General features: G+C 38.1%; 1 protein-coding gene across 2 annotated transcripts in view; it reads left to right on the top strand.

Moving 5' to 3' along the window:
- Window positions 1-14025, top strand: part of LOC149540402 (Gut esterase (DUF1350)) — a 234355-nt gene that overhangs the window by 113790 nt on the left and 106540 nt on the right. For both annotated transcript variants that reach the window (XM_089801503.1, XM_089801504.1), the window contains exon 3: window positions 5119-5243. In XM_089801503.1, coding sequence (XP_089657629.1) covers window positions 5119-5243 — 125 coding nt within the window. The remainder of the gene's footprint in view (window positions 1-5118; window positions 5244-14025) is intronic.

Below are 14025 nucleotides of genomic sequence, written 5' to 3' on the forward strand. Positions count from 1 at the left end.
TTATAGAGCAACATTTTTTACTAGTGTAAGTGATATGCATGGAGAGCGAGTATGTAGACTTGGCCCAAATTTTAAGTAAACAAGTGGCTAGATGTCTCCAAACAACACAACATTAGAAGAAAATTTTCATGTTGTCATATTTGATATATGCCCTAGCCATGATCTAGTTATGGCTTGGGATTCCCTGTGTAGAAGAGTTCCATGATGACATTCAGATGTACGATTTCTTCCCTTGCCTCTAGCTACACAGAAGTTATGTAGAATTTGTGAAGGTAAACGATGCTTTCACCATGAGATTATGTCAAGAATTACAAGGGTGCCTAGAGAGGAGGTTGTCTCCTAAAGCTATTTCTGTTGTTACTCAATTTGGGAACTATTTTATTCAGTTCCCTTCATTTTACTACCTCTGGGTAGCGAGGTTCGATGAATTCCCATGGAAGTTACGAAGATACCTAGATGACAGGATATTTCTAATCGAGCTCTGTCAAAAAGTCTTGGAGGTAAATACTCTGTGCGTGGGCGCATGGAAGGCAGGCATCCCCTTTCCCATCACTATTGAGGTTTACTCATGCGCATCATGATCAAACGCCATGTTTATGTTAAAAGCGTTTCGAGAGAAGTATAAGCTGGACTCTTATGAGGTAATAAGGTTGCGATTTGATCCTGTCAACTATATTGGAGATAATTTGTAGTTGGGTTCAAGTGCTAAGCATGTTCCTACATAAGATTATTGGGCAGATGAAATTGAGAGTAGAGAAAGATTCTACTCTAGGTTGATAGTGAAACAAATTAAATTGTATAATGTGAACATAAACTTGGAGAGTATAGAGGATGATGGGTCATATATGCAGTCATTTGCATATCTCAAGAACATTAAAGGCAGCCCCATCAACTTGGCCCCTCCTCTTGGGCCCACCATTGATAATCTGGAGGAATTGAGAGATGCAGTCATAAGGAGAGCATATAAGTGGGTAGAATGGACCAAAGCAAGGAGGAAGATAACTGGAGGTTTTGGTTCACTGACAACTTCAAACCCCACAACAGCCTCTCCCACTTACAAAATGAGAATGATTGCGACCACATCTATCTTAGTGGGATCTTCCCAGTTTGGAGGAGGAGGAGATCAACCACCTAAGAAGAATATCACCATCTAGCCTACTTGTGGAGGTGGCCCAACCCCTAACATTGGTTTGATAGAGGAGGCAAAGAAAGCTAAAGAAAAGGCAACAAAGTAGGAGATGGGCAAGGATAAGGACACCATCGTGGAAGTGATCGCTCTGGATGGTCCAAACGGGAATCAACCAAAAGATGTAGTGGATGGAGAACTACAAACACGAGATACACCACAAGTCCAAGGCGGTCAAGGTAATGTTCAGTTACAACAGTTTCATCTAAAACACTTGTCTTTCCATTTGCTTTCAGGCCCAAGACCACTCCCCCCATAGCGAGGAAACTTTTCGATGATGACACTCTCCAGTCCTCACTCAACATTCTCACTGTAGAGTTGTTGCTAGAAAATACCTTGAAAAAGAAGAGGAAGAGAGTAAAGGAGCTCCCCCTAAGGACTTGATTGCTCAAACCATGAAAGAGTCGTTCTTTACCAAGAAATCCAAGAAAGCTTTCACTCTGGCAGCTTTGGGAAGGGACACCAATTCCAGGAACATAATCATGGAGGTTTCTCAAACTTAGGTCAATGGAGATCTAGATGACCTCACTCTCAGGGACTAAAACATCTAACAATACTATATGGGGCCCTTGAAGCATGACACCAGAGTAGAGATGTGGAAGTTCACCGAACAGTAGGTGGAGGAGGAGTTGGAGTAGTTGAAGATAGCCAAAGCCCACCTCAAAGCATCTAATAAAGAGTTGTTGGAGTATGTCAGGTAGTTGTTCGCACCACTTGCAATCCTGATAGGAGATCTATCTAGTTCCAAGGTGTTCGATCCATTGGCAAAGGAGAACAAAGCCCTGCTCGCCAAGCAATAGGAAGAGAGACATTTTGGTCAATTGGGCAAGGATGATTTGATGATATGAAAAAGCGAGGCCCGCCCATAATTGAGAAGCTTGACAATCTTTGCAAGGAGCCCCTAAAGTTAGGAGAAGACATTTTTATAGACCTTGAGTCCCTCAAAGAGGACATCACTAAATACAAGGATATCATGTTGCTACTGCAAGAGGTCATAGATTTGAAAATGGGGGATGCTATTAGCACGGGAATATTGAAGATCGGGAAAGAGCCCTTGGCAAATTAGACAAAGAGCATCATTCGGGTTGAGAAGCACCTTAGTAAAGTGTTTGAGGCCATGAAGAAAGAGGAGACAATCTTCAAGTATCTCTCTAGTCTACATTTGGAGTCTCACGTGAGCAAGAGCAGCAAAGTGATTCACATAGCTCACATGAAGGTTGCATACTAGGACTTCATCAAGGCGATAGTGAGCCCAGCCAATTTCCAAGTTTCCAAACTTCAGAAACTCACTACTCTTGATGGGATATTAGTGAAGGCTTCAGATAAAATGCAAACCCAAAGCAACGGAGTTGAGAAGGCAGCCGGAGACCACGATTTCTGGATGATCCGCACTAACAACATGCAACTTCCCAATCTGGATGAGTTGCCAGTTTATCTTGGAAGCTGTGAAGGGTTACAAGGTGAGCCAAGAAAACACTCAAAAGACCAATAACAATAATATAGACCCTTCAGCTTCCTAATCTTTCAATTATTCTCTGTTGTAAAATGACAAGTGTTATTCCCTCTCTGGCATCTTTTTTGTCTTCTCAAGACTGTAATTTGTAATGACCAGAATTTAAAGGGCCTCTATAGAAAGGATTGACAGATTTTTGGTGTGAATTATCCCCTTGTTGCTGAGACAACTAAGTGAGCCTCGAAAGTTTTTATCAAGATTTGTTGTTCAATTAGTTTAGTTATCATTTTTCTTTGCATGTGATGAATGGATGTTAATTGAATTGAACTGTATCGAATTTGGAGTAGAGTAAAAGCTTTCTTTGAATTTGAGGCTAATAGTAATCTGAGTATTGCTATGATTCAATTACCTTTTCTTTCATCATCCAGTTGCATACTGAGAAATTAATCAATCATATTAGGTGAATCATGTCTGTAGGAGCATAGTAGTCGCACATAAAACTTAGAAAGAGGATTTAAAGATTTCCCCATTCACAATTGTGGGTGAGATTTAATTCAGTTGCATACCAATTTTATACCTAAGCATTTTATGGATATGAAAGGTTCGGTTATTTCCTTTTCTGCTCTCGGGTCAAGATCAGACCCTTGTTATGGTAGGAATCAAAAGAAATTCATTGCAAATCACACGCATCAAGGAGCTGTACCTTAAAACTCAGGGGGAAGTTGTAATGGCACAGCCAAGGCTTTCCAATTGTTGGGAACAATTGGTTTCTATCATTTAGGCACTTGAGTAAAACACAAGGAAATATCTAAGGGAGACAATCTGTTAACCAACTTAGGTCACTGATGGTCTTAGTCTACTATTTAGGCCAAAGAGTGAAAGAGCCAACATTAGATGTAGGAGGAATATCTAGAACAGGTTATGGAACATGTTCAGCAGGAGGAGCATCAGCTAGAGGAAATTCAAGTAGTGCGCCATCAAATTCAAAGTCTGCATCATCCCTCCCATCAAGTGAACCAAATGGAAGTCAGACACTCAAATTAACAACCTTCAAAGGTTGATCCTCATAATTTGGCATAGTTGGAGAGAGTTGAAAATGTCCTTATTCTTCATTAAAGGCAACATCATGATTGAAGATAAGACAACCAGTGTCTACATCAATGAGCTGGTAAGCCTTGTGGTTGTCACTATACTCTGTGAACATAAGTTTTAGAGTTTTGGAATTCAACTTGGAGCACCAGGCATCTGGAATCCATGCATATGCTAAAGAGCCAAAGAATTTTAGGTGATTGATCCTAGGCTTGCAACCAGTCGAGGCTTCCTTGGGAGTCTTCCCCTTAACAACCCTTGTGAGACCGATGAAGAAGATAGACTGTAGTGAAACTATTTCTACTCAGAATTTCCTAGAAACACCAGTATGTTCCATTATTGACCTAGCCATTTCAGTGATAATGCAGTTTCGATGTTCAACAACGTTCTTCTGCTATAGAGTGTAAGCTGTGATTAACTGGCAATTGATGTCATGTGTATCATAGAAAGTGGAGAAAGCCATAGACTCCTCTCTTTATCTGACCCCTTAAATTTCTGAAATACAATAAACGCATCTATTTTCTATCTAAGAAAGAAAGTACACCCACACTTTTGAAATCATCAACAAAAAGAAAGAAATACATGTCACCAGTAACATTGTTATTCATTGGACCACATACATCAGCATGAACAACCTTCACTACCTTTGAGGCCTGCCATGGGTCACCATCCTTCAATGGCATTCTGTGCTGCTTCCAGCATGACAAGCTCCACAAACTTGGCAATGTTGAGTCTGAATATCAAGTAAGCCAAGAACTAGATGCTTCTGGATAAGTTGAGAAAGATAGTGAATGTTTAGGTGACCATACCACTGACTCCAAAGACTACTGATGGAAGAGGATTTAGCTGCAAAAGCATACTCAAGAGAATCACTTGAATCCAAAAGTTTGCTTGTATTTTGTAGGTTACACATTAGAAACACCAACCAAAACATCATTCCATTTAAAAGGTTCTAGCATGAATGGTTTAAAGAAAGAGAGTGTCCATTAGCAAGCATGTCGAGCATAAGTACAAAACTAGAATATTAAAAAAAAACTGAAGATGGTCACATTCCAAGAAATTAGGACACCCATTATTCCCTAAGAGGTGGTCTCGGTATATACTATATATTTACCAAGAAAATCAAGCTTTTTCTTCTTGAAAGTGGCATTGCAAGCAGTGTCAAATCTCTTGGATCTAGCTGCATCAGTAGGAATTAAATTCCAATGTTTAGAATTTATGAAACAAGTTTGAGCTAATTTTTTTTTCTCATGTGCAATTACTTACTAATTTGGAATTTCTTTGGAGGGTAATCAATTGTATTTTTTTTAAAAAGAAAATATTGTTTATTTTATAATTATTTAAAATTTTAACAATCACATTGTCGGGTGCGAATGATCATTGATTACAGGGAGCATGGGTATTGAGACCAAATAAAGAAAATCTGTCTGCAGTTGTTCACTTTGTGGGTGGGATATTTGTTGGAGCTGCACCTCAACTAACTTACCGATTGTTTTTAGAGCGTCTTTCAGAGAGGTAACTGCATTTACATAGTGTAATTTTATGTTGAGATCATTTTAAGATGCTTTTGGAAAATAAAAAGAACATTTTTGTAATATTATAGAGATCATCCATGTTACAAATTGACAGGTTCATGCAAGATCATTGACGGTGAATTATGAGTCCTACGATCATGGAAATTTAGGACTTTAGCAACCCATGATTTCAGCTCAAATAAGAAGTAAATGACCATTCATATTTATACCATACAGACTTTCCATGGTAACTCAATGAAATCTTGAGCACGCATCCCATCAGGTTCTCTAGATTTCATTTCAAACCATATGATAAAGTTAAGGTGAAATGGCACTCCTTTATACCAAAAGGCTTTGTTCTGTGTAATTTTCAACAAATTCATTTATTATATGATTCAACAGATCTAATATCTATTATTATGTGGTTATCATGAATTCTATGCTTAGTAAAAGGATTTTATTGATCTCACTCAGCACATTGTTACAGCCCAAGTCATTATCTTGTAAAACCAGTTAGTGATTTGAAAATGAAAGCCTTTGGCTTTTGACCAATTTATCTAAGGCATCTGTATAAGAAGGAACTCGTATTCCCAAAAGTGGTTTCCATATTGGCAAGAGATGATGCTCTAGTGAATCTATGAGTCTTCTATGGACTGTTATTGGAGAGCTAGCAAAGATTGTGTTTAGTCTGACCTACATCGCAAAGAAACAAGTACTGAATAAGTCATTATTCTGTTGTTTCAGAATGAGTTTAATGATTCCATTTCCAATTTATTCACCTTATGGATATTTTTCATTCTGATTTGCATTGAGTGTTTATCATTTATCATGAGATTGGAACCTACTGTGGTGGGCAGTAGATTTGGTTGAAGGACAATTCTTGCAATTTTATTAATATTTTGTGATTTGTTCATGTAAGACCTTGATATTTGAGTAAAAGTATGTAAGTCTGCATGGGAGGGATTGGTTTCTTTAATTTTAATTAGCACTCTAAATATGTAATGAACTGCACTAATGCTTAGTTCAGATATAGAGGTAGTGGTAGTAATTTCTTTGGGATTTTTCTTTTCTTTTCATCACTTCATCAGAAATTTCCTGTAGCTTTATAATTCAAGGCCTAATTTCCATCGATTCTTGTCTTTGTTTATATCATTTGGAGAAAATTTAATAATGTCAGGCATAGTTTTTATGGTCAGATATGGATTTTACATGGCAGGATTTAGTAATTGCATGTATATGTGAGCATAGTGAGCGAAAAGAGATTTTCAACATCATAAGCCAAAAGAACTGTTACCCTACAGTTATGTAGACTTTAAAGTAGCCAAGACATTGGCAAATCTGCAAAAGCCTGTCTATTTACCTGAAATGCAAGAAGACATTATTATGTTCATAAGAGGCTGCAAATTGTGTGGCATAAGCAAGACAAGTAATAGTAAGTTGAGAGTGTATATAGTATATAGTAATATACCACTACTAGTTCCCACAAGATCATGGCACCATATCTATATATGGTATATATTATGTTGGGGGATTACCTATGTTAAAGGAGAGGTATGAATCATTTAATTACCCTTAACTGCTTCAGCAATAAGTACCTTCATTCCTTTAAGAAAACCATTAAGGAACAAAAAGGAGCATTGTTTTATTTTTCGTTAATGTTTGGTAAGCTTTTCCTATCCTAACACATATGTTTCTAATAGAGATTATTAACTCCCAAAGGGAATGTTCTTAATCATTGCAAAAGAGAAACATATCCCAGAGAATAGATAAAGTAATACACGCAATAATATTGAGAGAAAGATGTGATCATTTCTTACCAAGTGTAATGTCTATACAACTATAATGATGAAGTGGTTCCCAATCCCAACATAAATAGTGCCAGATGGTTGGTAAAGACTGGATATTGTCAGCAATTGACATCACCTCTCAGGAACAACTAATTACATTGCCAAGTACTAAAAAAGACTTTACAAAATATTATTCATTTATTAGCAGTAGTTTTGCCATCTACTCCCCCGCCCCACTGCAAAACAAAAGTCCTCATCTAAATGACCAAAAAAAGGGGCCCCAACAGTACAAAATCATTGACAACTAGGAAGGTGAGGGGGTGTCACTGGAGTAGGCATCAAGAGCTTCTATCTTAGGTGTTGTACTTGCTTTGTTCACAACCGCAGATCTCACTCCGCCACAAGTTGACCCTCCCATGCTGTCTTTACCATGTACACAACCTCCATGACATCCCACTCCTTCCACTCCAGCTGCTACTGCTGCAAGACGTTCTTCCAACTCAACCAATTTGGCGTCTTAGCCTCTCACGGTTGATTTTTAATGCTCCACTTCCTACTCAGAGACAAATTCTCAACTTTTTCTCTACAATGGTAAGTTCCTCCTATTGTGTCCACTCTTCTCCTACACTTGCCACTTGTACCATATCAACTATTCTTCTTGCCTCATCCTACCTCACTGAGTATGTTGTCCTCTACAAGTAGTAAATTATCTCTGTGAATGAGCTCTCCATACTCTGCAGGGTGGATAATATATTGCCTTGAAACCTCTTCCATCTAAGCTCTATTGCAAGTTTCAATCATCTCAGGTGTGTACGTGGCTAACCACCCACAACGTGTGAAATGTTGTGCAAACTTCTCTTCATATCCACTACTCATAAAAGCAAGAAGCCTTTTGGCCTCTTCTATAACATCAAGATCCACCTACCTTGCCATCTCTACAACTTTTAGGCACCTAAAGTGATGTCATCCAACTTTGTTAAGAATCTCAATATGGTCCTTAAGGCAATCATGTGGGTCTAGTGTTCAAACCTAGATATGGCTCTCTTCCCTTGTGCTGGATTCAGAGGTTACCATTCTAGTATCCCAAGGTTGTGCAATTTCCTCCTTAATTTTTATAACCACTTTCTCCCACACTAATGGCTCAAGAGGCCCTCTTCCTGTTGCACTCCACCACTTTCTCATTATATAGATTCATGTGTTTATGATTTGTCCTTCCACTTATTGCGACTCATCTCCTAGGTGAGTGCCTCCCACTTTAGAAGTTGATGAATGCGGAGATGCGCTTAGTGCCATATCAAACTTAGCTAGCCAATATTGAGGGAAGCATCTACCTCTTGTGTTTCCTTGGCTACCATAGTAGGTGCACTTGTGGTATCCTCATGTATTTTCTCGACAACTATTATGGTTGATGCAAATGCATCACGCATGATCCTATCATTACTCTCTTATAATTTTGGTTTCTTGTCATTAGTTGGATGCATTTGGGTATTTTATGCATGCGGGAGTCATATCTCAATAAGTTGTAATCATTTGGTAGGTTTTTGCATCATTTTTGCATTAATTGCTCATTGTTCAACTAGAGTCAATGTTGGTCAATTAGCAATTAGAGCTGCACTTTGGCCATTTGATGTGATATTCGCATGTTTTGCGGTCATTTGGTCTTGTTATTTCGAGTCATATGTTGTCTTAGTGAAAATTTGTCAAAATTTTTTCAAAATTGGAACTTTTTAGAAGATGAAGAGTCTTTTTGGATTTTTGTGGTGTAGATGCACGTTGGAAGTTGGGACGTCATCTCCCATGATGATTAAAGGATGTTTGAAGGCATTTACAAAGGTTAATGAAGTTTAGCAAGATTCGGGGAATGTATTTGCATGACTATGGTGATTGGTAAGCACAAACATGAAATTTTTAATTTCTTTGAACACTTTACCCATTAATGTATTGAATGTGTGGTGGATGTTATTATACTCTTTATGCATACGTTAGTTGATTGAGATAGTTAAATTGGAGAGTTTAGACAAATTATTTTACTTGTTAGCCTTGTTTACTTAGGGTTTCAAACTAAATTGCCCATTCCTCCTAATTCCACACGTGAAAATTTGAGATTTTATGTAGGGAGAGGGGTAGGCATATGTAGAATAAGATTTTCTTCTTGTTTTACTTTCCATTCATTAATCCTTTGCAATATTTAGTAATGTTGTGGTTAGGGATATGCATGTGACTAACCAAGAAGGCGTAATAGTCTATAGCAAAAGGAGGTTATTGACGTTTCAAAAGACATTGAAAGGTGGAAGAAATCTATTTAAGTTGTTGGTAAAGTTACTTTCATTGGGTTGTCATTAGAATTATGAATTTTGGAAAGCCCTAGTTGAATAGGCTTGAAACCCTCAATTATTGAGCAATTTGGAGCTTTGTGCCTTTGACTCTAGTGGAGAATTTGAAACCTCGTCATCTTATAGTTCTCCTAGATAGATATCCTAATATCTAATTTGTTTGGGTCGTGTTTTGGAGTGAATTGAAGTTATTTGTCAAAATTGGATTTGGAGACCTAATTCTATTAGGTTTGTTTTAGGCCTATGTGCAAAATCTTGATGTGAATATTGGAATACAATCTTGTAACTTTGGAAAAGATTGGAAACGTGGTGGGAAAGGTTGGAAACATGGTAGAAAAGATGTCAAATGCCTGTGTAATGCTCCTTGGATGCCTTGTGATTGTAGTTGTGAAAAGATCCTATGGGGGTGCTTCTGTAGGTTAAGGAAGTTAAGGAGTCAAATTGGAATTAGGTGAGTTGTGGATGTAGAAGTGGGAACAAGGGGCTGGAGAGTGATTAGGTGGATTGAAAAGTGACCTTCACATATTACCTTGTGACCTGACCCATATTGGGAAGTAGTTGGTTTTGGAAGCTCACCTAGACTAGTTTGGACTTTGCCTAGTCCTTTGTACGACCTTGCATAAAATCGACATCAAAGCCATATAAGTAGCCTATGATCAATTTTTCAAATTGAAAATACAACATGCCTCCTAAAGTAGTTAAGCAGTTTGGGAAGGTGGTTCAACAAATGGAGAAAAGGAGTGAGGATAAGTGGGAAGAAAGATGGAAAATGTTGTTGGCGAAAATGAAGGCTAGGAATAATGACTCTAATAGTGAAGAAGAGGTAGAAGAAGAGCAAGAAGGGGCAGAAGAACAGAGTCAAGGACCTGTTGAGCTAAGAGTTAGTGCTGAAGCAGAGGATAGACAAGTTTTTTTTGATGCTATAAAGGATTCAAAGGAGGACTTCAAGGTTGAAGTACCTGCTTTTAGTCGAAAGATGAATGGTGAAGAATTAACTGATTGGAAAGCATTTATTGATACTTACTTTGATTTGAATAATGTAGAAGAGGAAAAGAAGGTCAAATACGCAAGGACCAAACTCTAGATTTCTGCCGTCATTTGGTGGAATCATGCTCAGAATGAAAGGGAGAGGAATGGTAAGAAACCAATCACTAGATGGAATAGGATGATTGCTATGATGAAGAGTAAGTTTATGCCAATAGACCTCGATGTACAAATGATCAAGAAATTCCATAACTATAGGCAAAGGGATCAAGATGTTGCCACCTATATTGAGGAGTTTCATAGCTTAAGCATGAGGCCACACCACAATGAATACCAAAGGGAACTAGTAGCCACGTATGTGAATGGCTTGAAATATAATATTCAGAATGAGATTAGTTTACTTCTTCCCAAGACAGTGGATGAGTGTTTTCAACTAGCCATTAGGGTTGAGGAGAAGCTCAAAAGAAAGGGTGGTCATATCAATAGAGGAAGAGGAGATAGGAGCATCAATAGGGGCATAGGTGATTTCGGCAGAGGACAGAATAGTAGGAATGTAGAGAATCAGAGCAGTGAGTCCAAAGGTGAATAGGGTAGCAGAGGCGGATAGAATTTCAGAGGACAAAGAAGGGCTTTGGACAAAGGTAGACCAGAGGAAGTGCAGAATTTTGTGGCAAGTGTTTCATTTTTTTTGATATGGAAACAGAGCCAATGTCCTAGCAAACCTTCCACTTCATCTATAGGCATAGATGGAAGAAACCAACTTCTAGTGGATGACGAAGGTATAGTAGCAATGTTAATACACTAGTTGTGAGTGCAACTCCTATATTAGATGGGAAGAACATGATGATCAAGAGGACACTTTTGAAAGTCCCACTAAAGGAGGAGCCACCTTAGAGAAAATATTTGTTTAGGACACAAGGTAAAGCGTATGGAAAGTTGTGTAAGATTATTGTACTCATGGTGAATTGAGAATGTTGTTTCTATAGAGATGGTGGAGAAGTGCAACCTTAGGAGATTGCCCCATACATCACCCTATAATATCACTTGGCTTGATAAAAATTAGAGTTATATTGTGGAAGAGAAAGCTTTGGTGGAGTTTGAAATTGGTGAGTATAAAGATAGAACTCTTTGTGAAATAATTCCATTGGATGCTTGTCATTTGATACTAAGTAGGCCTTGGCAATTTGATGTGAAGGCCCAACATAATGGGGAAAAGAATACTTATCTGATTACAAAGAATGGTAAGAAATTCAAGATGGATCCTGTACGTATCCTTTGCTAATAGACGACCTGCTGAGGAGGTAGTGGGGGTCATAGCTATTGGTTGCTTCTAAACTTATTGGGGCATTGGTTGGCATAATGGTCCCAATCACATGTAAAACATCCCTCAGGTGGTCCCTTCTTTTCATTTCCTTTGTTGTCACTGTTATCACTAGAGTTACCCTAAACTCCTTACCACTGTTCCCCTTGAATTCTGGTTTGTTGGACTTGAAGTCCTTATAACTCTTTTCATGAGGCCTTGTGTCTGAACCATTGGTGTTCTAGCTAGTCTTCCTCTTATTATCTCGAATAGAATCATCCCTTTTGATTTTGTGCTCTTGCCAGATGGCTCTCTCAAGGGCTTCCTCCATGGTTCATGGGGCGAGGACATCTACAGCTCCTCTGATCCTATTGTTTAAGCCCATGATGAACTTTCTAACCTTCAAGTTTCTATTATGCTAATAAGGGGGAACATACTTTAACAAACGGGCGAACTTCTCCCAGCACTTGTGTATTATCAAATCTCCTTTCTTGAGATTCTAAAAGTCTAACAACTTTTGGTCGTAGAAGGTTTGGGGAAGCCATCGGTTTTTGAAAATGGAGACGAACCTGTCCCAAGTGATTTTAGTGGTCTTAATGTTGAGCTCTATTTTTGTTTTTCTCCGCCAAGTGGCTACTTCTCCTAAGAGATGGTATATTTCCCATACTGCTTTGGATATCTTAGAAAGACTCCTGATCTCAAAATATTGTTCCATTTCTCAATTAACCAAGCCTTAATGTCTTTACCAAACTCACAACCTGAGAACCTAGGGGGTTTGATCTTAATATCGGTAGATAAGTCACTGACTATCTCCTGTTTCTTTTGTTTTTCAGATTGGGTTAATGAGGCTTGATTTCTCTTTCATTGTGGGCCGAATTTTGGAGTCCAGTCTTAGGAGGAAGCAAGGAGTGAGTCTCATCTTGGCCTTGCCCAATCTAGGCTTCCATATTGTTAATTATTTTTTTCATATTTTTTAATTATGTTTGTGTATCTTGCAAAACTTGGATCAACAGATCTGTGGAGTTGTGAGGGTTGGCCCTGTTGATCACCTCATTCTCTGTAGTGTTTTCATTATTGGCCTTGGTTTAAGTTTGAGTTTCCTAAAATATACAATTGATTCCTAATCAACACCATGCTCACATTTGTTCTCAAAACAAAATATATCTAATTTGCTTAGCGAGATTAAGTACTCAAAAAAAAAAAAAAATCACTCATTTTTATTGTTTTAGAATTTGCCATGTTGCAATTGCAACTACATTATTTATAAAATTTCCTCTTCTGAGGACACAACAAAAAAAATATCTTAACATAAATTGGACACGCTATTCCTGGGTATTATTTCCATTGTCATCTCTGGGCTTATCCTACCCTTTACATGGTTTATGATAGGTCATAAGGGGATTGGTTAGCTTGGCATTCCATGCCTCAATAAGTTTGTTTCTCATTATCGCCTCCCTTGCAAGAGTCCACTTGACCCTCTCTTTCTTGATTCACTGCATTTCTTGAGCTAAGGTTTCGTTATCTTTGGGTGTGGAACAATAGGAGTAATCATGCTTCGGCGTGTTCTTAATTAGGTAAAAGAATATGGGGTGCCAGTGTATCTTGCAAGGAGTCATTCAGGTGTACATCTTGCTTAACATTTAAATCTATTTTTTTCAGTTTTCTTGCTAGTTAAACGAGTGATGAGCCCAAGGTTTAGAGTTGAACCCAATGCTTTGATACCACATGTAACATACCAAATTCCAGCAGCCATTTAAACCATTAATTAAATAAAAAGCCATTATAATCATCGCCGAAGAAAGGGAGTGATAGTATGTTAGGTACTCTACACATTCACTAGAAGGGGATTAACAAATTTAACTATAAGTTACAATTCATATAATTGAAAAATAAACTAACATTCCTAATCTAGGTTAAAGCTACCCCATTTATTGCATTTCCATCTCATGATTAATCTATGTAATTGCATCTTGATATCTAATAGATTAAAAATTAAAAAATTAAATGCATGACTAGATATATCAAATAAAATTCAAAAACATGAAATAAGTACCCTAAAAAATGCAAATAATGTCCCTGTTGTGCAAGCCTTGGCATCTAGAAGAGAGGAGAAGCATTGCCATGGGCTTAACCTCCCTACCATGGACCCTTAAGTATCGTTACACAATCTCTATTGGGAAAGGCCCTCCCTATCTTGAGATCAGGGTTGGAACACCACTGTCTTGCCACTGAACATCCTAGTGTTTGAGTGTCGGCTAGTTAGCTAATGAGGTTGTGAACACCTTCCATCGACTTATCTTCTAACTGCTAGCACTCTAACCTCTAGTGATCACTGGAGCAATCATGCCACTAACCTACCTTGGCCAAGGATTTAAGTGG

The sequence above is a fragment of the Cupressus sempervirens genome, chromosome 9, assembly GCF_028749045.1.
Source record: "Cupressus sempervirens isolate cs-2001-9-10 chromosome 9, ASM2874904v1, whole genome shotgun sequence".
Classification (NCBI taxonomy): Eukaryota; Viridiplantae; Streptophyta; class Pinopsida; order Cupressales; family Cupressaceae; genus Cupressus; species Cupressus sempervirens.